The sequence below is a fragment of the Coregonus lavaretus genome, assembly GCF_964263955.1.
Source record: "Coregonus lavaretus genome assembly, chromosome: 7".
Taxonomy (NCBI): Eukaryota; Metazoa; Chordata; class Actinopteri; order Salmoniformes; family Salmonidae; genus Coregonus; species Coregonus lavaretus.
In genome coordinates this window covers 59871779-59899292 of record NC_139994.1, presented here as the reverse complement: position 1 = coordinate 59899292, position 27514 = coordinate 59871779, and the positions used below count along the sequence as shown (strand labels likewise).

Here is a 27514-nt window from a genome sequence, read left to right as displayed (position 1 = left end):
TGCCACAACTTTGGAAGTATGCTTGGGGTCATTGTCCATTTGGAAGACCCATTTGCGACCAAGCTTTAACTTCCTGACTGATGTCTTGAGATGTTGCTTAAATATATTTCACATAATTTTCCTTCCTCATGATGCCATCTATTTTGTGAAGTGCACCAGTCCCTCCTGCAGCAAAGCACCCCCACAGCATGATGCTGCCACCCACGTGCTTCACGGTTGGGATGGTGTTCTTCGGCTTGCAAGCTCCCCCATTATCCTCCAAACATAACGATGGTCATTATAGCCAAACAGTTCTATTTTTGTTTCATCAGACCAGAGGACATTTCTCCAAAAAGTATGATCTTTATCCCCACGTGCAGTTGCAAACCGTAGTCTGGCTTTTTAATGGTGGTTTTGGAGCAATGGCTTCTTCCTTGCTGAGTGGCCTTTCAGGTTATGTCGATATAGGACTCGTTTTACTGTGGATATAGATACTTTTGTACCTGTTTCCTCCAGCATCTTCCCAAGGTCCTTTGCTGTTGTTCTGGGATTGATTTGCACTTTTCGCACCAAAGTACGTTCATCTCTAGGAGACAGAACGCGTCTCCTTCCTGAGCGGTATGACAGCGTCGTGGTCCCATGGTGTTTATACTTGCATACTATTGTTTGTACAGATGAACGTGGTACCTTCAGGCGTTTGGAAATTGCTCCCAAGGATGAACCAGACTTGTGGAGGTCTACAATTTATTTTCTGAGGTCTTGGCTGATTTCTTTAGATTTTCCCATGTCAAGCAAAGAGGCACTGAGTTTGAAGGTAGGCCTTGAAATACATCCACAGGTACACCTCCAATTGACTCAAATGGTGTCAATTAGCCTATCAAAAGCTTCTAAAGCCATGATATCGTTTTCTGGAATTTTCCAAGCTGTTTAAAGGCACAGTCAACTTAGTGTATGTAAACTTCTGACCCACTGGCATTGTGATACAGTGAATTATAAGTGAAATAATCTGTCTGTAAACAATTGTTGGAAAAATTACTTGTGTCATGCACAAAGTAGATGTCCTAACCGACTTGCCAAAACTAGTTTGTTAACAAGACATTTGTGGAGTGGTTGAAAAACTAGTTTGAATGACTCCAACCTAAGTGGATGTAAACTTCCGACTTCAACTGTAACTTAAATCCTGCTATATGGCAGCACATTTTGGGGACCCCTTTCCAATGTAAAATATACATCATTGGTTAAAAGCCCTACCGAAATGTTACACCTGGCATTTTGTACAAATATACACACTGTGATCCAGAATGTTATCATCACAAAGCTTTCTCATGCAAACACTGCAACCCTCAACCATCAATAACAAAATTCTAACAAATAGAAATCTATAACCAAAATGCATACACTAATTATTGGCTAAACAAAATTCTATTTAAATCACAAACTTCAATGTTACCAAATTATAAATACAGATATCAAAAGAGCACAACACCTAATCAAGATCAAAGAATTCAAACAAAGGAAGACATTAACAATGTAAATACTCTGTGACCTTAGCCTGGCCTTAGAGACAGGACGCCATTGAAAAACATGGACGGTCAGAGAAGAAAGACTATGTAAACACTGTGGCTCGGGTGAACTAGAGAATGAGCAGCATGTTCTACTCCACTGCTCCACATATGACTCAGAGGTACTTATCTACTGAAATATGAAGAACGAACGGATTTGTTGAACTACCTGTTCAGGAGAAAATCTGCATTATTTTAGGGCAAAACGTAGACAGTAGATATTGCTGCAGATTTGGCCTGTCATAATATTAGACACACAATAGCTCCCTCCATGTCATTCACATGAGGCCTTGAAAATTTATTTTCTCAACTGTTGCCTGATTATTCTACTTGTTGTGTATAATTGTATATATACAAAAGTGGAAACAGTAGGCTGATAACAACGCTGCACTGTAGTTTCACTGAACTGTTTTCAGGTGTATTCCCCTGCGCTATAAACCAAAAGCTACACTGAACAAAAATATAAACGCAACATGTAAAGTGTTGGTCCAATGTTCCATACGCACAAAAACCTTACGATATATATACAAAAGTATGTGGACACCCCTTCAAATTGCTGACAGGTTTATAAAATCGAGCACACAGCCATGCAATCTCCATAGACAAACATTGGCAGTAGAATGGTCTTACTGAAGAGCTCAGTGACTTTCAACGTGTCACCGTCATAGGATGCCACCTTTCCAACAAGTCAGTTCGTCAACATTTCTGCCCTGCTAGAGGTGTCCCGGTCAACTGTAACTACTGTTATTGTGAAGTGGAAACATCTAGGAGCAAAGGCTCAGCCGCGAAGTGGTAGGCCACACAAGCTCACAGAACAGGACCGCAGAGTGCTGAAGCGCGTAGCACGTAAAAACTGTCTGTCCTCGGTTGCAACACTCACTACCGAGTTCCAAACTGCCTCTGGAAGCAACTTCAGCACAATAACTGTTCATCGAGAGCTTCATGAAATGGGTTTCCATGGCCGAGCAGCCGCACACAAGTCTAGGAATACCATGGAGTGGTGTAAATAACCCGTTCTCTGGAGTGATGAATCACGCTTCACCATCTGGCAGTCTGACAGATTAATCTGGGTTTGGCGGATGCCAGGAGAACGCTACCTGCCCGAATGCATAGTGCCAACTGTAAAGTTTAGGGGAGGAGGAATAATGGTCTGGGGCTGTTTTTCATGGTTTTTCATGGTTCCAGTGAACGGAAATCTTAACGCTGCAGCATACAATGACATTCTAGACGATTCTATGCTTCCAACTTCGTGGCAACAGTTTGGGGAAAGCCCTTTCCTGTTTCAGCATGTCAATGCCCCCGTGCCCAAAGCGAGGTCCATACAGAATGGTTTGTCGTGATCGGTGTGGAAGAACTTAACTGGCCTGCACAGAACCCTGACCTCAACCCCATCGAACACCTTTGGGATGAATTGGAACGCCGACTGCGAGTCAGGCCTAATCGCCCGACCTCACTAACGCTCGTGGCTTAATGGAAGCAAGTCCCTGCAGAAATGTTCCAACATCTAGTGACAAGCCTTCCCAGAAGAGTGAAGGCTGTTATAGCAGCAAAGGGGGGACCAACTCCATATTAATGCCCATGATTTTGGAATGAGATGTGCGCTGAGCAGGTGTCTACATACTTTTGGTCATGTAGTGTATACACTGAGTGTACAAAACATTAGGAACACCTTCTCTTTCCATGACATAGACTGACCAGGTGAAAGCTATGATCCCTTATTAAATCCACTTCAATCAGTGTAGATGAAGGGGAGGAGACAGGTTAAATAATTATTTTTAAGCCTTGAGACAATTGAGACATGGATTGTGTATTTGTGCCATTCAGAGGGTGACTGGGCAACACAAAATATTTAAGTGCCTTTGGAGGGGGTATGGTAGTAGGTGCCAGGCTGTAGGTGTCAACTGCAACGCTGCTGGGTTTTTCACAATCAACAGTTTCCCGTGTGAATGATCCACAACCCAAAGGACATCCAGCCAACTGGACACAATTGTGCGAAGCATTGGATTCAACATGGGCCAGCATCCCTATGGAACGCTTTCGACACCATGTAGAGTCCATGCCCCCGACAAATTGAGGCTGTTCTGAGGGCAAAAAGGGGGGGGGGACTCAAACAGCGCACACACACACAGCGACTGGCGGTATCGATCTCCCTCTAGATAACCGGGCTAATAAAGGAACTTGACAGGAAATCAACCTTTACATATCCCAATAGGAAGTGGGTGTCAGGTGAAGTTGAATCATGAATGGCAATTAAGAATGTATGTGTGTGAGAGAGTGAGTGAGTGAGTGAGTGAGTGAGTGAGTGAGAGAGAGAGAGAGAGAGAGAGAGAGAGAGTGAGTGAGAGAATGAATGAATGAGTGAGTAAGAGACTGAGTGAGTGAGAGAGTGAAAGTGAGAGAAAGAGTGAGAGAGAGAAAAAGAGACTACCCACTAGACACATACATCAGTTCAATGTCTAGATTTGATTTACATTTGGTTGAGTTGTCAACTAACGTGAACGCAACATGAAATCAACACAAATGTCACCATGTCATTGGATTTAGGTTAAGAGCTTGGTGAAAAAAAAACACCAAATGCCCTTATGTTATGACTTTTTGCAAATCCAATCATTTTTTCCACGTTGATTCAACGTCCTCACATTGTTTTTGGGTGTTGAATTTAAATGGTAACAACATTGAGTCAACCAGTTTTACCCACTGGGTAGGTGAAAACCAGAAAGAGAGAATCGTTTTTCACTGTGCAAGCCAGAGTGCAGTACACCTTTGGATCTTAGCCAAAACAGCAGAAGAACACACAGGAATCATGATAGGGTATTCACTATTACTTTTCACTGGAATGGAAATGATATGGCAATATCACAGTCTAACGGTGTAAAATAAGCTTTATCATCAGAGGAACAGGAGTGGGAATTAATTTGAATAGCAGAAACCTGAATCCCCATTCGAGGTAGTCATTAGCTATTTCCCAGTGGTACCTATTGGAATTTGCAAATCATATTAGGCCATCAAGCTCCCTCTCCATCCTTGGACTCCCACAGGTCACTTTCAATTTATTCCCTAATTTTGAGTGACAGTCCTCCTCTTAGCCACACGCTATCATTGATTCCATTCATTTGTGGTAGATTGCTGTATTAGTATGTTGCTGATGTCTCTCTCTCTCTCTCAAAGGATTAATATGCATTCTTAACTGCCAATTAAGCTCCAACCTCTCTCTCGTTAACATTTTCTTGGAAGTCCCTAACTGAAGGTAACTCCTGCATACATAACCATATTATTTTACTGTCAATTATGCATATTCTTGTATGCTCTGTAGTTCACCATGGTAACACATAACTGCCAGAGATTTTAGAGATTTGTTGACAGATTATATATCAGTGTGTAAAAAATTTATAATTTTTAAACGAATCATCCTCCTTCTGCCATCTTAGGCCAGCAGTTTATCTCAATGACAGTAACCTGGAAAACCACCGATCAATAAAGGTTACATCCAGATAAAATCTATAACAGATAAATAAACAAACAAACAAACAAACATGGTATAAGAGTAAAGGTTGAATAACTGTAAAATGAAAACATAGATACAATGATACATGAGAAACAGCCCCACCCCTCATTTACCGGGAATGTCAAACACATTTAATTTATTTTGAATATGAATCTAGCATGGGCCCAGATCTGTTTGTGCTGTTTTGCCAACTCCTATGGTCATTGCCACTGCAAACTTGGCAAGACAGCACAAATAGATCTGGGACCAGGCTGTGTGACACTAACCGTAAGTAGGTTAAGAAGGTCTGTGTTGGCATCGATGCTGGGTGGCGTGGTCTGGATCAGCGCCAGCTCCTGGAGGATGGCATACAGCTGTTGGCACTTGGTCAGGTTGACCCTGCTCTTGTCTGGGTCGGCCCAGTCGGACAGCGCCACGTGCACAGCGATCAGGTCCTTGAGGTGCACGCCCAGAATAGGAAAACGGAAGCCTGTGCACTCGGAGAAACGACGTCGGTACTGGCTGTAGTTGCTGCAAGACGTCACCAGCTCGATCAGGCTGTTGAACACCTGAGGGGATGGATGGATGGATGAGGGAGGAGTGTGAAGGAGAAGAGGAAGACAAGAGAGGAAGGATGGGGCTGTGATTTGGTATTTTTTTGTATTTTATTAGGATCCCCATTAGCTGTTGCAAAAGCAGCAGCTACTCTTCCTGGGGTCCACACAAAACATGAAACATGTCATAATACAGAACATTAATAGACAAGAACAGCTCAAGGACAGAACTACATACATTTTTTTTAAAGGCACATGTAGCCTACATATCAATACATACACACAATCTATGATAACAGAATCACTTCTCTAAATCCTTTCGGTTTTATGACGCGAGGTGATGTTTTCAGATAGTAATTGTCGTGGTAACACCAGGCTGTTTGTAGAGTGATAACATGAAGTGTAGATAAAGCATGAGATGTTAGTTTACCTTGTCGGTCTCGTTGCTGATGTGTGACTGGGTGTCTTTGAGACGAGATATAGAGCTGTTACTGAGCCCCCCCACTACGGCCATCAGAGTGTTGAAGTTCTGAAGCTCGAGCAGTTTCTATAGGAGGAGAGGGAGAGAATAGGTGGATAAGGAGAAAGATATCTTAGTTGTTGAGCACCCCTCCTACTTACCTTAGTTTGCTAAGCACAGAGACCTACTGTACCTGAATTCCAAATGTTTAACTAGCCTAGACCTACCTGAACTCCAAAATGATTAACAGACAGAAAAATGTAAAGATTCAGAGAGAGAGACATGAGTCAGAAGAGGAGCAAGCTAGTTATAAACAGTGATGTTGGAGATATATGAGAGAAAGAGAGAGAGAGAGAGAGAGAGAGAGAGAGAGAGAGAGTCTATTTTCTCTGTGAGGGAAAACAAAATAATTGGATGAAATTTGAGGCACACAATAAACCAGGAGATAGACACAACTCAAATCCTGGGAAGGTCACACACACACACCAGCTAACCCACACAAACTGAAGCAATAAGAGGCACTCCTTCGCTACACTAGAATATTGCAGGGTCTAGTCTAATAATTCCATTCAAACAGTAGGCAGAGCAGCAAACAAGTTATAATCATTGTCTCACAGTTGCAGTAATACTTTGTGAATGGAGCTCCGCAGGGGCAAAGCTTTGCCCTTCAGCCCACATGGTATCCAGTGAAAATCTATGGGGTCGCAGCTGTTTGGGAGGACTGCCAGCGGGCATCATTTGGTTAAGCTCAAATACCCGCCCGGTCGCTCCAATCAATGGGAAAAGCTCTGTGGCAGCCTTGCAGGCTGGAGGCTCTACTAAACTGCTGTATAAAGACTGACTAACAGTGACACTGACTAGCAGTGACAGGTATCAATAGCACAGGGAATATCAGGGTCTCTTGTCGATATGCCGAAGCTTTCCACTGTGTGGGATAAGTTATGTTCTGCATTTGGGCTGTGTGTGTGAGGCATTGTAACAAACTACTTAATGACTGACATATACAATATCTGATGTGTAATGGGAAATACTGGCAAGCAATATGATAACAAATAAAAAGGGTTGTATGGGTAAAAGCCTATGGATTATACAGAGACGTTAGGGGAGATCGAATATAGAAAATAAGGCCGAGACTACAGAGAAAAGTAGCTAACTCATACAAAACACTGAATAAATCAGAAGATAAATGAATAGAGGAATACTTCTGTGGTAGGGAGGATAAGAATAGAGTGAAAGAGGAGGGAGGGGTGAAAGGAGAGAGGGAGGAAGCAGGAAGAAGGAGAGGTAACCCTTCCCTGGGGTCTATTGGAGCGGGATCACAGCTTTGGAAAATACACCCACCCAACTTTCAGGCGGGTGTGTATTTGGGCATCTCTTTCTCTTCTCACAATCCAAAATAATTATTTGATCCTTCGAATTTCGGAAGGCAAAGTGTTTTATTTAGCAAACTCAGTCGGGGTGCTAAACTAGCTAGCTAGCATCCAGCTGGGATATTTGAGCTTGGGCATATTTGGCAGAGGAGAGGTGAGAGAGAGGGGGGGGGTGGGAAAGGAGGGGTGTGAGCCTGCTGCGGCGTCAGTGAATAAATCATGAAGAGTTTGTTTTGGAGAGGAGAGAAGAGAGTGGCGTTGGGGAATGAGGGAGGCACACTCCAAACACTCTTCTAAACATTATTCTCTAACAAATCCAAATATAGCCTCCCTTCTGGTAGTAGTAGTACTGAGAAAATAACACTACTGATAAGCACACTTGGATAACTTCTGTTAGGAATAACGGGCAGTAATTGTATATGAACACAGTTCATAATACCTGAAGCGTAACCCGCGGTTTTGTGTAAGGGTATTTTGGTATCTATCCAATCTCTGTCCATATCCTCATCTCCCTTTCTATTCCTCTCCATGACAGAACTCCTCTGTCTCATCTCAACCCCTGAGGCTTAACTCCAATCCATGTCCCTGCTCTAAGTGGACCAGGACTCAACCCCTTACCCTAACCATAACCCTAACCATACCCTAACCATAACCCATTGGGATTACTTGCCTGAATTTAACCACTCACATTACTTGCCTATTAACTAGTCACATTTGCTTCGGCCCTTCGAGACAGAGCTTCCTAGCCTGGTCCCAGATCTGTTTGTGCTCTTGCCAACTCCATTGCTGTCATTGTGAAGCCAAACATGACAATGCGTGACAAGGCATTGACATGATAGCACAAACAGTCTGGCACTCAGGCTAATAGCTTCCCTCAGAACAAGATTGAATAATATAAGGAAAACTCCAACTCCAATCTGCCCCAGCCTACATACCTGAGCCACCCTGATGAAGTGGGAGATGACTGCAGCCCTCTGGGGGGCGGTGGGCTTGCTGAGCACCATGAGTTGGATCCACTGAGACACACTGTTGAAGAGTGTGATGAAGCGCTCCAGGATGGGGTTGTCCACCGTGCAGCCATGCATCACAAAGCTGTGGTAGTCCTGGAACTGGGTGGGGGGGGGGGGGGGGATTGTAATGTATTCAGTGGGCATACAGAAGCTGTTAAACTCGCATATACAGTGGGGGAAAAAAGTATTTAGTCAGCCACCAATTGTGCAATTTCTCCCACTTAAAAAGATGAGAGAGGCCTGTAATTTTCTTCTACATTGAGCTGATTTCTGACATGCTGTTCCTTATTTTTCCATAGTGTATTTCTGTATTGTTTTAGTGATTCACCATAGTGAAGGCGTAGGCTCAGGTTTTCTGGGTCTCTATGTTTTTGTTTGGATAGGTTTCTCAATTTCTTTCTTAGGTTTTTGCATTCTTCATCAAACCATTTGTCATTGTTGTTACTTTTCTTCGGATTTCTGTTAGAGATTTTTTGATTTGATAGGGAAGCTGAGAGGTCAAATACAGTGGGGGAAAAAAGTATTTAGTCAGCCACCAATTGTGCAAGTTCTCCCACTTAAAAAGATGAGAGAGGCCTGTAATTTTCATCATAGGTACACGTCAACTATGACAGACAAAATGAGAAAATAAAATACTGAAAATCACATTGTAGGATTTTTAATGAATTTATTAGCAAATTATGGTGGACAATAAGTATTTGGTCACCTACAAACAACCAAGATTTCTGGCTCTCACAGACCTGTAACTTCTTCTTTAAGAGGCTCCTCTGTCCTCCACTCGTTACCTGTATTAATGGCACCTGTTTGAACTTGTTATCAGTATAAAAGACACCTGTCCACAACCTCAAACAGTCACACTCCAAACTCCACTATGGCCAAGACCAAAGAGCTGTCAAAGGACACCAGAAACAAAATTGTAGACCTGCACCAGGCTGGGAAGACTGAATCTGCAATAGGTAAGCAGCTTGGTTTGAAGAAATCAACTGTGGGAGCAATTATTAGGAAATGGAAGACATACAAGACCACTGATAATCTCCCTCGATCTGGGGCTCCACGCAAGATCTCACCCCGTGGGGTCAAAATGATCACAAGAACGGTGAGCAAAAATCCCAGAACCACACGGGGGGACCTAGTGAATGACCTGCAGAGAGCTGGGACCAAAGTAACAAAGCCTACCATCAGTAACACACTACGCCGCCAGGGACTCAAATCCTACAGTGCCAGACGTGTCCCCCTGCTTAAGCCAGTACATGTCCAGGCCCGTCTGAAGTTTACTAGAGTGCATTTGGATGATCCAGAAGAGGATTGGGAGAATGTCATATGGTCAGATGAAACCAAAATAGAACTTTTTGGTAAAAACTCAACTCGTCGTGTTTGGAGGACAAAGAATGCTGAGTTGCATCCAAAGAACACCATACCTACTGTGAAGCATGGGGGTGGAAACATCATGCTTTGGGGCTGTTTTTCTGCAAAGGGACCAGGACGACTGATCCGTGTAAAGGAAAGAATGAATGGGGCCATGTATCGTGAGATTTTGAGTGAAAACCTCCTTCCATCAGCAAGGGCATTGAAGATGAAACGTGGCTGGGTCTTTCAGCATGACAATGATCCCAAACACACCGCCCGGGCAACGAAGGAGTGGCTTCGTAAGAAGCATTTCAAGGTCCTGGAGTGGCCTAGCCAATCTCCAGATCTCAACCCCATAGAAAATCTTTGGAGGGAGTTGAAAGTCTGTGTTGCCCAGCGACAGCCCCAAAACATCACTGCTCTAGAGGAGATCTGCATGGAGGAATGGGCCAAAATACCAGCAAGAGTGTGTGAAAACCTTGTGAAGACTTACAGAAAACGTTTGACCTGTGTCATTGCCAACAAAGGGTATATAACAAAGTATTGAGAAACTTTTGTTATTGACCAAATATTTATTTTCCACCATAATTTGCAAATAAATTCATGAAAAATCCTACAATGTGATTTTCAGGATTTTTTTTTCTCATTTTGTCTGTCATAGTTGACGTGTACCTATGATGAAAATTACAGGCCTCTCTCATCTTTTTAAGTGGGAGAACTTGCACAATTGGTGGCTGACTAAATACTTTTTTTCCCCACTGTAAGTAAGGATAAGTCCCATGTTGAATGAGCAATGCAAAGGCAGTTTGGACAGCAGACCTGGGTTCAAACAGTATGTATTTTCTTTCAAATACTTTGAGTGTTTAATTGAGCCTGCCTGGAGTGCCAGGTGGATGGGATTTGCACTTTTGGGAATATTCCATTAGTTCCATTCAGCTAGCCAAGCTCAGTCAAGTGCAGGTTTAAGAATTTGAAAGAAAAAAAATACTATTTCAACCCAGTTCTGGGGGACAGACACACTACTCCCCACAGCCCCACATACCAGTATCTTGCAGAAGGACTTGTACTCCAGGTAAGTGAGGTGTGTGGCAAGCTCACTGGAGTCCAGGTGGTCAAACAGCAGAGACATCTTCCTCTTCTTAGACATGGATGGCTGCCTCTGGGTCACCTGACGCTTCCACTTGTATGACGGCCTGAGAGGGACAAAAAGCACATATGGTCACTGTCATGTATGAGCCAAGCACACAAAATGCAAACCTGGAATCCAAACGTAATATTGCTCTGTTTCACTATGTTTCTGAAACATTTTGCATTCCAGGCTAAGAAAATACAGCTTGCTGAACCAAATCTCTGCAATGAAAGAAGATAGAAGACACTACAGAAGATGCAAGAGAAAAAATACAACTGTTTATGAAATGCTGCTGTCCCATGAAAGCACCCTATAGCGATAGCTATACCCTAATGACCCACTAGGGATACCAGGGTAACAGACAGACATATGACCCGAAAGGAAATAGGACGGGTCATTTAGGAGCTCTGTAACGCGAGGTCACAGCCTTCGGCCTGAGAACATAGGCACTGAACTTTCTGCTGTTTTCTAAACTTTCGTCTGTTTAAATGCTGTTTTATTGTTAGAGCTCCGATGAGTATTTCTTATACGGCAAATACACTTGAAATGTGTGTAGCGTGGGGACACATACACACTGATGGAAGCTGGTGGAGGGAGAAATTACAGTGGAACGGGGACACACTTCATTAGACACAAACACACACACTTTAGTGAAGTGTAACATGGGGACACTTACACACTGTCGATGTCGATGAGCTGACTCTGGCGCTCATTCCCCTCAGTGGTCAAGAGGTCCTTGAGGTCTTTGATCTGCTCTGCCAGCTCTGGGTTTAGATTGAACTCCGCTGGGAACTCACTGATCCAGTACCTAGAAAGAGAGAGAGAGGTAGGGAGGTAGGGAGTGAGGGAGATAGGTAGGGAGGGAAGCGAAAGAGAGATAGAAAGAGAGATAGAAAGAGAGAGAGAGAGAGAGAGATAGTGAGGGAGAGGTAAGCAATAAAGAAACTTCCCCAACCTAATAACAAAAGCAATTGTGAATGTGTCTTACTTCACCAAGTGGCAGATTCTTGTCCTGAGCTCAGCAGTGCAGCTCTCCTCCTGTGATCTGATCAACCGTTAAGGTACATAAAACATCTACTAAGACATTTCAAAAACGTCCTTTTACAATCAGCATACAACCTGACCATGGCCTGACCGCACAAGACGTCATTGCAACCAGTTTTGCACGCTAGGAACATTCCATCCATCTTACCTCTTCCTTTCCATTCACTGGCACCTTAAAGAGTATCTGTTGATCTTACAGTAGCTGACTAGATGTGATAAGCCGTAAGCAGGTGCCTGATGGTGAAGGATACTTGAGAAGTAGTTTCTTTGCCATGTCGGTGGAGGGGAGGTACCAGGGATGCATCATGAGGAACATGCGCACTACGGAGGGGTCACTCAAAGCGCCCGTCTCATCTGAAAGAGGACAGACGCATTGCTCATTAATTAACATCCCCTGTACGTCCTTTCAGCCAAATTATAGAAGTCTTACTGCAAATAAGACAACCAATTATTATTGATTTGAGACTGACAACATGAGCTACTTCAGGTGGTGCATGGACATACGGAAAACAGTATATTATTATCTTCTTCTCCTTGCAATCTGTTCCTGCAAATGTTCTTCTGATTGCACAAAGAGTATATGTTGTTTATTTAGACATTGAGTAGCATGTATATTTGAGTGCTCATAGACAAATAAAGAGACTGACTGACCAAAGGCTTGGATGCACGCTTCCACCAGCTCATCCACCGTCGCAGACTGGTCTAAAGATCTAGGCTCCATCTTTCTCCTCCTCTTCTCTTCCTCTCGTTTCCCAGTGTTCTTTGTCCTCTACCCTTTCTTCCCACTTCAAATGCACTCCTGGGCACAAAAAGACAAGGTGAAGATAGAGAAGATTAAAAAGGTATTGCACAGAAAACACATTTCACCCAAGAAATTCAACTCCTGTACAAAGAAATGAGAGCATCAGTACAGGGTTTGGAATGGTTGCCAGTAATAGTCTGTTATGTCGCTCTGATTTAATTATGCAAGATATCCAGGAAGTATACAGGAAATGTTGACAACATCAAACAATGGAATTAGAACAATAACATGTCTGGATACTGATGGATTGCGGTAGCTGGATACTGATGGATTGCGGTAGCTGGATACTGATGGATTGCGGTAGCGTTACATTTGAAAACAGCATACTTGAGCAAACCAACAGATCAGGTGACATACAGTATACCTACAATGGTTCGGCGTCACTATTCTGACATTCTAATGGGACCATGTTGCCTAGAAAGTATATTTGACTCAATACTCAGAAATATGTATTTTACAGTATGTACAGGGAACCTCATTGTGGTTCGTAGGGATATAACATCCCATACGGAAAAAAAATACATTGTAAAATACATTAAAGAATGTATATTTGGTAAATACTGTATATTTTTTATATATTTAAAATGTATTTGGATATTTTTTTTAAAATATATTCCCCGTCACAAGATTTAACTAGCAATTACCAGTTGGAGGGCATTTCAAGTAAGATTTTTCTTAGATGTGGCAAATTTCCACTTCCCACTTGGTTACGAACACACCATAACACCGCTAACCATCCACTGTAGAAACGTATAATACCATTCATTGGAAGCACAAGATCTAGACCTACACTTTGACATATTGTACGATGTATCGTTTTTGTTGAAATTGATAAAAACTCAAATTAAAATGTTTTATAAAAACAACCTAGTCCCCGATCTCTGATTTTTTCCCCCATTATTTAACTAAGCTGAAGAGGCACTAACTATTGTAACTTTTTTAACTCTTGAGATGGAAAAAAAGTTGAACATGTGCTCTTTATGGCAGAATGTAAAAATGTGATGAAATCAAACATTTTGTATTTTTACTCACCATCAGAATTTAAGTTATATCACTGCCAATGTTTTGGCTTGGTAGCCCAAAATAGTATCTCCATTGATCAATACGTAAAGAGTCATTTAAGAAGCCAAAATTAGGAACCACTTTGGCCCCCCTGTAAACTAGATGTCATAGCCATGCATTTCAGGAATATTTTCAAGCATTTGAGCAAACATGCAAATGTACTGTATGTACATGCATATATTTTCAGCGGTATTGTTAACAAACACGCCCCAATAAAGAAAAGGATAATAAAAAAACAGGTTCGACCGTGATCTGGCAGATTTACTCCACCTCAAGAATTCCATTTGGTGAAAGGCTCGGCACACGCATTCTCAGGATTACTGGCTCTCGTTCAGGCAAATTAGAAATAAGTGCACTCAGGCTATCAGGAAGGCCAACGTTAGTTACTTTAAGGAGCAGTTCTCTCTCTGTGGGTCTAACCCCAAGAAGTTCTGGAAAACGGTTAAAGACCTGGAGAATAAACCCTCCTCCTCACAGCTGCCCATGTCCCTTAATGTTGATGATGTGGTTGTTACTGACAAAGAGCACATGGCTGAGCTCTTTAATCACCACTTCATTAAGTCAGGATTCCTATTGGACTCAGCCATGCCTCCTTGCCCATCCTACATTTCCTCATCTCCCACCCCTTCTAATGCGACTAGCCCCGATGCTCCTCCCTCTTTTTCCCCTGCCCCGCTACAAAGCTTCTTCCTGTAGGCCGTCACTGAGTCTGAGGTGCTAAAGGAGCTCCTTAAACTTGATCCCTAAAAACCATCTGGGTCAGATGGTTTAGATAATTTCTTCTTTAAGGTTGCTGCCCCTATCATCGCCAAGCCTATCTCTGATCTTTTAACCTGTCTCTCCTCTCTGGGGAGGTTCCCAATGCTTGGAAGGCAGCCATGGTGCGTTCTTTATTTAAAGGGGGAGGTCAAGCTGATCCTAACTGTTTAAGGCCAATTTCTATTTTGCCCTGTTTATCAAAAGTGGAGCTCTCCAAACAGGTCAGGGACAAAGTAGTGGAGAAGTACAGATCAGGGTTGGGTTATAAAATAATATCCAAAACTTTGAACATCCCACCGAGCACAATTAATTCCATTATAAAAAAATTGAAAGAATATGGCACCACAACAAACCTGCCAAGAGAGGGCCGCCCACCAAAACTCACGGACCAGGAAAGGAGGGCATTAATCAGAGAGGCAACAAAGTGACCCTTGAAGGAGCTGCAAAGCTCCACAGCGGAGATTGGAGTATCTGTCCATAGGATCACTTTAAGCCGTACACTCCACAGAGCTGGCCTTTACAGAAGAGTGGCCAGAAAAAAGCCATTGCTTAAAGAAGAAAATAAGCAAACACGTTTGGTGTTCGCCAAAAATATGGAAGAAGGTACTCTGGTCAGATGAGACTAAAATTGAGCTTTTTGAAAATGCTATGTCTGGCGCAAACCCAACACCTCTCATCACCCCGAGAACAGCATCATGCTGTGGGGATGTTTTTCCATCGGCAGGGACTGGGAAACTGGTCAGAATTGAAGGAATGATGGATGGCGCTAAATACAGGGAAATTCTTGAGGGAAACCTGTTTCAGTCTTCCAGAGATTTGAGACTGGGACGGAGGTTCACCTTCCAGCAGGACAATGACCCTAAGCATACTGCTAAAGCAACACTCATTAACCTTTACGGACCAAATAATGATGATCCACACTTCTTTGACAATATATATAATACATTATCAACCCTGCAAGCAATTCAAGACTCTAGTATTATGGTGGGAGATTAAAATACTGTTTTAAATAGCTCAATGGACCGTAAAGGAAGTCACACTACAAACAATCACCCTCATGCTCTTAAGGAAATCATGAATGTCATGGATACATTAGAACTAGTAGATATATGGAGGCTTAAATATCCTGATTTAGTGAGATATACATGGCGGAGACTCAATCAAGCTAGTCTACTTGACTTCTTTCTTATGTCATTCTCGTTGGTACCAAAAGTTTAAAAAGTGTTGATCGGGGACAGAATGCGGCCGGACCATCATATAATTGGCATATACATTACTCTTACTGAATTTCCACGTGGGCGAGGATATTGGAGATTTAATCAAAGCCTATTGGATGATAACTTGTTTTTAACTAGGACAGAGGAATTCATAACTGATTTTTTCCGACATAACTTAGGTACAGCAAATCCCCTTATTGTATGGGACACCTTTAAATGTGCCTTTAGAGGCCATGCAATTCAGTACTCATCTCGAAAAACAAAAACAATTTAGGTCAAAAGAGTCCATACTAACAAAGGAAATAGAAGGTCTAACAGAACAGATAGATAGCAATAAAAACTGTAACATAGAGGCTCAGAATAAATTAGAGGAAAAACAAAAAGAAATTGAGAAACTTATTCAAGAAAGATCAAGTGTAATATTTTATAAAAATAAAGCAAACTGTATGGAATATGGGGAAAAATGCACCAAATTCTTTTTTAATCTTCAGCATAGGAATGCTACCAAAAGGAATGTACTGAAACTGGTTACAAATGACGGAGTCACCCATGATTCACCAAATTATATTTTGAAGGAAGAGACAAAGTACTTTACGCATATGTTTTTGTTTCAGTCGCCTCCATCTCCTCTAACTGAAGCTAATTGTAGAGATTTTTTTTCTATTGATAATGTTAAATGAACAGCCATACAGAAAGACTCATGTGAAGGTGAAATTACAGAGGAGGAACTTCTGGATGCAATTAAAGACTTTAAGTCCGGGAAAACTCCAGGGTTGGATGGCATACCAGTCGAGGTATACCAAACCTTTTTTTGATATACTCAGATGACAGTTATTAGCATGTTTTAACCACTCCCATGTAAATGGTAGATTATCAGACACTCAAGAAGAAGGTCTGATTTCATTATTACTGAAACAGGATACAAGTGGAAAATACAAAGATCCAGTCCATTAAAAAAATTGGAGGCCCCTTACACTTCAGTGTTGTGATGCAAAAATTCTAGCAAAATGTATAGCTCATAGAATTAAAAAGGTATTGTCGGACATTATTCATTCTAATCATACAGGTTTTTTACATGGAAGATGCATTGGAGATAATATAAGGCAAGTACTGGAAAAAATAGAACACTATGAAAAATCTGGGAAACCAGGCCTGCTATTCATAGCAGACTTCGAAAAGGCATTTGATAAAGTACAATTGGGGTTTATATATAAATGCCTTTAGCATTTCAATTTTGGAGAATCTCTTATAAAATGGGTTAAAATCATGTATAGTAACCCTAGGTGTAAAATAGTAAATAATGGCTATTTCTCCGAAAGTTTTAAACTGCCAAGAGGAGTGAAACAAGGATGTCCACTATCGGCATATCTATTTAGTATGGCCATCGAGATGTTAGCTATTAAAATCAGATCCAACAATAATATCAAAGGATTAGAAATCCAGGGCTTAAAAACAAAGGTGTCATTGTACGCTGATGATTCATATTTTCTTTTAAATCCACAACTTGTATCCCTCCACAGCCTCATAGAGGATCTAGATACATTTCTAACCTGTCTGGATTACAACCAAATTATGATAGATGTACTATATTACGTATTGGATCACTAAAAAATAAAAAATTTACATTACCATGTAGTTTACCAATAAAATGGTCTGATGGTGATTTTTATTTTTTTATTTCACCTTTATTTAACCAGGTAAGCCAGTTGAGAAAAAGTTCTCATTTACAACTGCGACCTGGCCAAGATAAAGCAAAGCAGTGCGATAAAAACAACACAGAGTTACATATGGGGTAAAATAAAACAAAGTCAAAAATACAACAGAAAATCTATATACAGTGTGTGCAAATGTAGCAAGTTATGGAGGTAAGGCAATAAATAGGCTATAGTGCATAATGATGTGGATATACTCGGAATACATATCCCAAATTAAATAAATGATCTCACTCCAATACATTTTAATAGAAAGTTAGCAAAAATAGATAAGATCTTGCTACCATGGTCTCTCACAGTTGAAGTGTACCTATGATAAAAAATTACAGACCTCTACATGCTTTGTAAGTAGGAAAACCTGCAAAATCGGCAGTGTATCAAATACTTGTTCTCCCCACTGTATATATATATATATACAGTGAGGGAAAAAAGTATTTGATCCCCTGCTGATTTTGTACGTTTGCCCACTGACAAAGACATGATCAGTCTATAATTTTAATGGTAGGTCTAGTTGAACAGTGAGAGAAAGAATAACAACAAAAAAATCCAGAAAAACACATGTCAAAAATGTTATAAATTGATTTGCATTTTAATGAGGGAAATAAGTATTTGACCCCTCTGCAAAACATAACTTAGTACTTGGTGGCAAAACCCTTGTTGGCAATCACAGAGGTCAGACGTTTCTTGTAGTTGGCCACCAGGTTTGCACACATCTCAGGAGGGATTTTGTTCCACTTCTCTTTGCAGATCTTCTCCAAGTCATTAAGGTTTCGAGGCTGACGTTTGGCAACTCGAACCTTCAGCTCCCTCCATAGATTTTCTACGGGATTGAGGTCTGGCTAGGCCACTCCAGGACCTTAATGTGCTTCTTCTTGAGCCACTCCTTTATTGCCTTGGCCGTGTGTTTTGGGTCATTGTCATGCTGGAATACCCATCCATGACCCATTTTCAATGCCATGGCTGAGGTAAAGAGGTTCTCACCCAAGATTTGACGGTACATGGCCCCATCCATCGTCCCTTTATGCGGTGAAGTTGTCCTGTCCCCTTAGCAGAAAAACTCCCCCAAAGCATAATGTTTCCACCTCCATGTTTGACGGTGGGGATGGTGTTCTTGGGGTCATAGGCAGCATTCCTCCTCCTCCAAACACGGCGAGTTGAGTTGATGCCAAAGAGCTTGATTTTGGTCTCATCTGACCACAACACTTTCACCCAGTTCTCCTCTGAATCATTCAGATGTTCATTGGCAAACTTCAGACGGCCCTGTATATGTGCTTTCTTGAGCAGGGGGACCTTGCGGGCGCTGCAGGATTTCAGTCCTTCACGGCGTAGTGTGTTACCAATTGTTTTCTTGGTGACTATGGTCCCAGCTACCTTGAGATCATTGACAAGATCCTCCTGTGTAGTTCTGGGCTGATTCCTCACCGTTCTCATGATCATTGCAACTCCACGAGGTGAGATCTTGCATGGAGCCCCAGGCCGAGGGAGATTGACAGGTCTTTTGTGTTTCTTCCATTTGCGAAGAATCGCCCGAAATGTTGTCTCCTTCTCACCAAGCTGCTTGGCGATGGTCTTGTAGCCCATTCCAGCCTAGTGTAGGTCTACAATCTTGTCCCTGACATCCTTGGAGAGGTATTTGGTCTTGGCCATGGTGGAGAGTTTGGAATCTGATTGATTGATTGCTTCTGTGGACAGGTGTCTTTTATACAGGTAACAAGCTGAGATTAGGAGCACTCCCTTTAAGAGTGTGCTCCTAATCTCAGCTCGTTACCTGTATAAAAGACACCTGGGAGCCAGAAATCTTTCTGATTGAGAGGGGGTCAAATACTTATTTCCCTCATTAAAATGCAAATGAATTTATAACATTTTTGACATGCATTTTTCTGGATTTTTTTGTTGTTATTCTGTCTCTCACTGTTCAAATAAACCTACCATTAAAATTATAGACTGATCATGTATTTGTCAGTGGGCAAACGTACAAAATCAGCAGGGGATCAAATACTTTTCTCCCTCACTGTGTAAATATATATATATATATATATATATATATATATATATATATATATATATATATATATATATATATATATATATATACACACACACACACACACACACACACACACATACATACATACATACATACAGTGGGGGAAAAAAGTATTTAGTCAGCCACCAATTGTGCAAGTTCTCCCACTTAAAAAGATGAGAGAGGCCTGTAATTTTCATCATAGGTACACATCAACTATGACAGACAAAATGAGGAGAAAAAATCCAGAAAATCACATTGTAGGATTTTTCATGAATTTATTTGCAAATTATGGTGGAAAATAAGTATTTGGTCAATAACAAAAGTTTCTCAATACTTTGTTATATACCCTTTGTTGGCAATGACACAGGTCAAACGTTTTCTGTAAGTCTTCACAAGGTTTTCACACACTGTTGCTGGTATTTTGGCCCATTCCTCCATGCAGATCTCCTCTAGAGCAGTGATGTTTTGGGGCTGTCGCTGGGCAACACGGACTTTCAACTCACTCCAAAGATTTTCTATGGGGTTGAGATCTGGAGACTGGCTAGGCCACTCCAGGACCTTGAAATGCTTCTTACGAAGCCACTCCTTCGTTGCCCGGGCGGTGTGTTTGGGATCATTGTCATGCTGAAAGACCCAGCCACGTTTCATCTTCAATGCCCTTGCTGATGGAAGGAGGTTTTCACTCAAAATCTCACGATACATGGCCCCATTCATTCTTTCCTTTACACGGATCAGTCGTCCTGGTCCCTTTGCAGAAAAACAGCCCCAAAGCATGATGTTTCCACCCCCATGCTTCACAGTAGGTATGGTGTTCTTTGGATGCAACTCAGCATTCTTTGTCCTCCAAACACGACGAGTTGAGTTTTTACCAAAAAGTTCTATTTTGGTTTAATCTGACCATATGACATTCTCCCAATCCTCTTCTGGATCATCCAAATGCACTCTAGCAAACTTCAGACGAGCCTGGACATGTACTGGCTTAAGCAGGGGGACACGTCTGGCACTGCAGGATTTGAGTCCCTGGCGGCGTAGTGTGTTACTGATGGTAGGCTTTGTTACTTTGGTCCCAGCTCTCTGCAGGTCATTCACTAGGTCCCCCCGTGTGGTTCTGGGATTTCTGCTCACCGTTCTTGTGATCATTTTGACCCCACGGGGTGAGATCTTGCGTGGAGCCCCAGATCGAGGGAGATTATCAGTGGTCTTGTATATCTTCCATTTCCTAATAATTGCTCCCACAGTTGATTTCTTCAAACCAAGCTGCTTACCTATTGCAGATTCAGTCTTCCCAGCCTGGTGCAGGTCTACAATTTTGTTTCTGGTGTCCTTTGACAGCTCTTTGGTCTTGGCCATAGTGGAGTTTGGAGTGTGACTGTTTGAGGTTGTGGACAGGTGTATTTTATACTGATAACAAGTTCAAACAGGTGCCATTAATACAGGTAATGAGTGGAGGACAGAGGAGCCTCTTAAAGAAGAAGTTACAGGTCTGTGAGAGCCAGAAATCTTGCTTGTTTGTAGGTGACCAAATACTTATTTTCCACCATAATTTGCTAATAAATTCATTAAAAATCCTACAATGTGATTTTCTGGAGAAAAAAAATCTCAATTTGTCTGTCATAGTTGACGTGTACCTATGATGAAAATTACAGGTCTCTCTCATCTTTTTAAGTGGGAGAACTTGCACAATTGGTGGCTGACTAATTACTTTTTTATATATATATATATATATATTCGGAAAAATAGACTCAAGTGGTTTAAGGGGAAACATTTAAATGTCTTGGAATGGCCTAGTCAAAGCCCAGACCTCAATCCAATTGAGAATATGTGGTATGACTTAAAGATTGCTGTACACCAGCGGAACCCATCCAACTTGAAGGAGCTGGAGCAGTTTTGCTTTGAAGAATGGGCAAAAATCCCAGTGGCTAGATGTGCCAAGCTTATAGAGTCATACCCCAAGAGACTTGCAGCTGTAATTGCTGCAAAAGGTAGCTCTACAAAGTATTGACTTTGAATAGTTATGCACGCTCAAGTTTTCTGTTTTTTTGTCTTATTTCTTGTTTGTTTCACAAGAGAAAATATTTTGCATCTTCAAAGTGGTAGGCATGTTGTGTAAATCAAATGATACAAATCCCCCAAAAATATATTTTAATTCCAGGTTGTAAGGCAACAAAATAGGAAAAATGCCAAGGGGGGTGAATACTTCCGAAAGCCACTGTTTAGAGAATGACACAAGTATTGGTCTTCACAAAGTTTGCTGCTTCAGTGTAATGAGATATTTTTGTCAGATGTTACTATGGTATACTGAAGTATAATTACAAGCATTCTATAAGTGTCAAAGGCTTTTATTGACATTACATTAAGTTTATGCTATGAGTCAATATTTGCAGTGTTGACCCTTCTTTTTCAAGACCTCTGCAATCCGCCCTGGAATACTGTAAATTAACTTCTGGGCCACATCCTGACTGATGGCAGCCCATTCTTGCATAATGCTTGGAGTTTGTCAGAATTCGTGGGTTTTTGTTTGTCCACCCGCCTCTTGAGGATCGACCACAAGTTCTCAATGGGATTAAGGTCTGGGGAGTTTCCTGGCCATGGACCCAAAATGTCGATGTTTTATCCCCGAGCCAACTTAGTTATCACTTTTGCCTTATGGCAAGGTGCTCCATCATGTTGGAAAAGGCATTGGTCGTCACCAAACTGTTCTTGGATGGTTGGGAGAAGTTGCTCTCGGAGGATGTGTTGGTACCATTCGTTATTCATGGCTGTGTTCTTAGGCAAAATTGTGAGTGAGCCCACTCCCTTGGCTGAGAAGCAACCCCACACATGAATGGTCTCAGGATGCTTTACTGTTGGCATGACACATGACTGATGGTAGCGCTCACCTTGTCTTCTCCGAACAAGGTGTTTTCCGGATGCCCCAAACAATCGGAAAGGGGATTCATCAGAGAAAATGACTTTACCCCAGTCCTCAGCAGTCCAATCCCTGTACCTTTTGCAGAATATCAGTCTGTCCCTGATGTTTTTCCTGGAGAGAAGTGGCTTCTTTGCTGCCCTTCTTGACACCAGGCCATCCTCCAAAAGTCTTTGCCTCACTGTGCTTGCAGATGCACTCACACCTGCCTGCTGCCATTCCTGAGCAAGCTCTGCACTGGTGGTGCCTCGATCCCGTAGCTGAATCAACTTTAGGAGACGGTCCTGGCGCTTGCTGGACTTTCTTGGGCGCCCTGACGCCTTCTTCACAACAATTGAACCTCTCTCCTTGAAGTTCTTGATGATCCGATAAATGGTTGATTTAGGTGCAATCTTACTAGCAGCAATATCCTTGCCTGTGAAGCCCTTTTTGTGCAAAGCAATGATGACGGCACGTGTTTTCTTGCAGGTAACCATGGTTAACAGAGGAAGAACAATGATTTCAAGCACCACCCTCCTTTTAAAGCTTCCAGTCTGTTATTCTAACCCAATCAGCATGACAGAGTGATCTCCAGCCATGTCCTCGTCAACTCTCACCTGTGTTAACGAAAGAATCACTGACATGATGGCAGCTGGTCCTTTTGTGGCAGGGCTGAAATGCAGTGGAAAGGTTTTTTGGGATTAAGTTCATTTTCATGGCAAAGAGGGACTTTGCAATTAATTGCAATTCATCTGATCACTCTTCATGACATTCTGGAGTATATGCAAATTGACATCATCAAAACTGAGGTAGCAGACTTTGTGAAAATTTGTATTTGTGTCATTCTCAAAACTTTTGACCACGACTGTATATGCAGATGATACAGTCTCATACTCAGCTGGCCCCTCCCCGGATTTTGTGTTAAACGCTCTACAACAAAGCTTTCTTAGTGTCCAACCAGCTTTCTCTGCCCTTAACCTTGTTCTGAACACCTGCTAAACAAAGGTAATGTGGTTTGGTAAGAAGAATGCCCATCTCCCCACTGGTGTGATTACTACCTCTGAGTTTAGAGCTTGAGGTAGTAAACTCATACAAGTATTTGGGAGTCTTTGGCTAGACGGTACACTGTCCTTCTCTCAGCACATATCAAAGCTGCAGGCTAAGGTTAACTCTAGACTTGGTTTCCTCTATCGTAATCGCTCTTCTTTCACCCCAGCTGCCAAACGAACCCTGATTCAGATGACCATCCTACCCATGCTAGATTACGGAGATGTTCTTTACCATTCGGCCATCAGATTTGCCACCAATGCTCCTTATAGGACACATCACTGCACTCTATACTCCTCTGTAAACTGGTCATCTCTGTATACCCGTCGCAAGACCCACTGGTTGATGCTTATTTATAAAACCCTCTTAGGCCTCACTCCCCCCTATCTGAGATACCTACTGCAGCCCTCATCCTCCACATACAACATCCGTTCTGCCAGTCACATTCTGTTAAAGGTCCTCAAAGCACACACATCCCTGGGTCGCTGCTCTTTTCAGTTTGCTGCAGCTAGCGACTGGAACGAGCTGCTTCGTGTGATGTATTGTTGTCTCTACCTTCTTGCCTTTGTGCCGTTGTCTGTGCCCAATAATGTTTGTACCATGTTTTGTGCTGCTACCATGTTGTGCTGCTGCCATGTTGTGTTGCTACCATGTTGTTGTCATGTGGTTTTGCTACCATGCTGTGTTGTCATGTGTTGCTGCCATGCTATGTTGTCGTCTTAGGTCTCTCTTTATGTAGTGTTGTGGTGTCTCTCTTTTCATGATGTGTGTTTTGTCCTATATTTTTAATCCCAGCCCCGTCTCCGCAGGAGGCCTTTTGCCTTTTGGTAGGCCGTCATTGTAAATAAGAATGTGTCCTTAACTGACTTGCCTAGTTAATTAAAGGTTACATTTATACTTTTTTTTTTTTTATATCTGGAATACATTTTAAGGCATTACATGCATTTGAGCAAAGATGCAATAAATCTACATGTATTTGAAATGTATTTTTTTACCGTATGGGATGTGACTGATAGAAACCCACAGACAACAAGACTGATAAGACTGTCAGTCTTGCAATAGCCCCCTTCCACCCGGAAAACCACATCTTCCTGAAATAGCATTGCAGTCATTAACTTGCACACAGGGGAAATAATACAAGGCGTGTCAATCATCTCACTCTGTGGTTCCACATTCAAAAGAAACTGTTATCCTGGTTTTTCTTAGTATGCTATTTTAGTGAGGTACTGCTCAGCGGGGTGGCAACACATCCTCACGCCCACCCATACACACATGCAGGCACACACAGAGACACACACGCACACACAACTAGATGCCCAGCCAGAGAGAGAGAGACCATTCCATGAGGTGTACACTCGTTACACTGTTGCCATATTTATGGGGTAGTGAAATACTTTTGTCACCAGTCAGGAGATAAAATAGGCCAAACTGAACTGTTATTGAGCACAGTAGAGAGCTGTGGTTAGTGCATTGATATGTATGATCTTAATTTGAGCCAGTTTGCTACAGCAGGAAAATAATCCTGCAGCAACAGGAAAGGTTAATTATTATGTGGATTATAATTGTTTGACATTTTTGTAGGGGTTGATACATTTTTTGTAAGGGAAAATTACAATATTTAGAAGCCTTTTTAAACCACAAATAGACTACAAGTTTTACATTTCCTGCATTGCAGGAAAGCTCTCCTGCAACAGGGTGATCAGATTTAGATCCTACATCTGTATGTTCTGGCTACGGTTCCCAGGAATTCATATTAGCTCTGAGGTTTGATTGCTTTTAGATATTGTGGGTATGTGCATTAGGTCTCCACTGCATAGGGGGTAGAGATGGAGGGTTGGTGTGTGTGTGTCATGTGCACATGCATGCTTGCGTGCCTGTGTGTGTGTTAGGACTCTAGCCTGCACCAGCCAGAACGGTGATCTTTGGTGGCTGGTTTACATAGGAAATGGATGTTGGCATTGCAGCCGAAGTGTGTGTCACAAAAGAAAGAAGCCTTCTTCCCTTGGCTGATTCTGCTGCAGAGCGGACACACTCAATTACAGGCTTCACGAGCAGTCTGAGACACAAACATACCACAGGGGCTCAGAGCAGGAGAGCGAGAGAGAGAAAGAGAGTGAGAGAGAGACCTCAAAGCCCTTTACCATCAGTCAGTAAAAGCAGGATGACAGAGGTGCTGCTGCCACACAGTTAGTCCAGTACCTCTATTAAAAACAAAAAATTACATTTTAAGTGAGAAGTATGCATTGGTCTGAAGCCAAAAAAGGACATTCACATGAGCACCACAATGTGTACTTCACCCATGCTCTACCAAGGTTTTCCAGCACACAGCTTTGACCTACTACAGTAGCTATGTTGGTCTATTCTACTTCAAACAATGTGTATGCAGGTTGCTTAGGATTCAAACCTTCTAAAAACAGCCTAATTCATACTCTAAAGCCTTGTTCACACTGCAGGCCTTAACGCTCAAATCAGTTTTGTTCTTAAAATTTGTTTTGGACTACTGACTGTCCAAGCAGCAAGTTACAAGTGACCAAATCGGATGTGTGTGTGTTCTGACGGCATTTGCTGACAAGGATATGCTAATTGTCATAGAAACAACATGTGTGTGTGCAGTGGTGTAGGCTGATTAGTGGTGGTGCTTGTGCTTCCTATCACTCAGAAGTTATGTAGCAAGCTAAGCTGACACCAATGCCTGCCATGGACGTTTCCCAGTTGCTTTGAATGTTCAAAATCACAGGGTAAGAACACTTTTAATCCCTCAAAAGGATAAAATGATCCAACTTTCAAAACGAGTCCTTTTGGCTAGCCACAGCAGTCAACTAGCTAGCTAGGTAGCTGTTTAGCTTTCTAGCACATTCACTCATTTGTTTGTAAATGATTAACAAGCTAGTTAGCTACCACATGTTCTTGTCAAACAGTCAACAGAGTAGCTAGCAAGCAACAAAATATGCCACTTGAGGGCAAATAAATCAGATTTGACCGTTCAGAAACAAGTCACATGGCCAGGAATCAGATTTGTATCTGACTTCAAACCACCTACGAAGGTGTGCTTTTTGGCTGTTCAGACTGCAGGAAAAAGAACAGATTTGAATCAGATATGCAAATAAATAGGATTTGAGTCACTTCAAACTGCCAATGTGAACACAGCTTTAGAGGAGGTGCTCCCACAATAATGTGATTTGTTCCGCATACAAGGTAATGTATTGCATTCTTCCCACCCCACACTAAGACATTACCCCATTCCACTACCTTTTCAAGGCTTGATTGAATGAACTGTTTTGTCTTGTAGTAATGTGGTGCCTGCCTGTATTTCCTTAAACCTTTATTTTAACAATACATGTCATTGAAAAACAAATATATTTCATAGGATCTGTTTTGGTCATTAGGTTCCCAACATAACAGGAGGTGTTGTTGTCACGGTCGAGGTAAGGAGTAGACCAAGGCGCAGCGTGATGAACAAACATGACTTTAATTAGTTAAAGCGTCAAAATACAAAACAAAACACGACTCGTGACGTCCACGGTATCAATGACCGAACACGGAACAAAAACCCACAACCACAAAGGGAAAACATACAGTTTAAATATGGCTCCCAATCAGAGACAACCAGCCAACAGCTGACACTCGTTGCCTCTGATTGGGAGTCACTCAGGCAAACATAGAATACAACAAACTAGAATGAACACCAACATAGAAATACACACATAGAAATGAACACACCCTGGCTCAACATAATGAGTCCCAGAGCCAGGGTGTGACAGTACCCCCCCCTAAAGGCGCGGACTGCGACCGCGCCTCAACTAAACAAACCAGGGGAGGGCTGGGCGGGCATACCTCCTCGGCGGCGGTTCTGGCTCCGGCCTTGACCACCACCCTCCAATACACCCCCCATAGTACCCCTGGTCCAGTCTGGCCCCGCCGGCTGGAGCAGGACTGGACTTAACAGGAGCGATCCTTACCAGGCTGTCGACTCGCACCCCTGGCTTGGTGCGTGGAGGAGGAACGGGCCTTACCAGGCTGACGACGCGCACCCCTGGCTTGATGCGTGGAGGAGGAACGG

At 42.3% G+C, this 27514-nt stretch overlaps 1 protein-coding gene across 1 annotated transcript in view; it reads right to left on the bottom strand.

Annotated features, from left to right (window-relative positions):
- Positions 1–14283, bottom strand: part of LOC311132750 (RAS guanyl-releasing protein 2-like) — a 40265-nt gene extending 25982 nt beyond the window's left edge. Inside the window, exons 1-9 of the mRNA XM_084166046.1 lie at positions 13774–14283; positions 12591–12738; positions 12191–12293; positions 11884–11940; positions 11572–11703; positions 10809–10959; positions 8345–8518; positions 6010–6126; positions 5313–5594 (exon numbers count right to left, since the gene is read on the bottom strand). Of these exons, the coding sequence (XP_084022172.1) occupies positions 5313–5594; positions 6010–6126; positions 8345–8518; positions 10809–10959; positions 11572–11703; positions 11884–11940; positions 12191–12293; positions 12591–12660 (1086 nt within the window). The 5' untranslated portion in view covers positions 12661–12738; positions 13774–14283. The remainder of the gene's footprint in view (positions 1–5312; positions 5595–6009; positions 6127–8344; positions 8519–10808; positions 10960–11571; positions 11704–11883; positions 11941–12190; positions 12294–12590; positions 12739–13773) is intronic.
- Positions 14284–27514: the final 13231 nt, after the last annotated feature.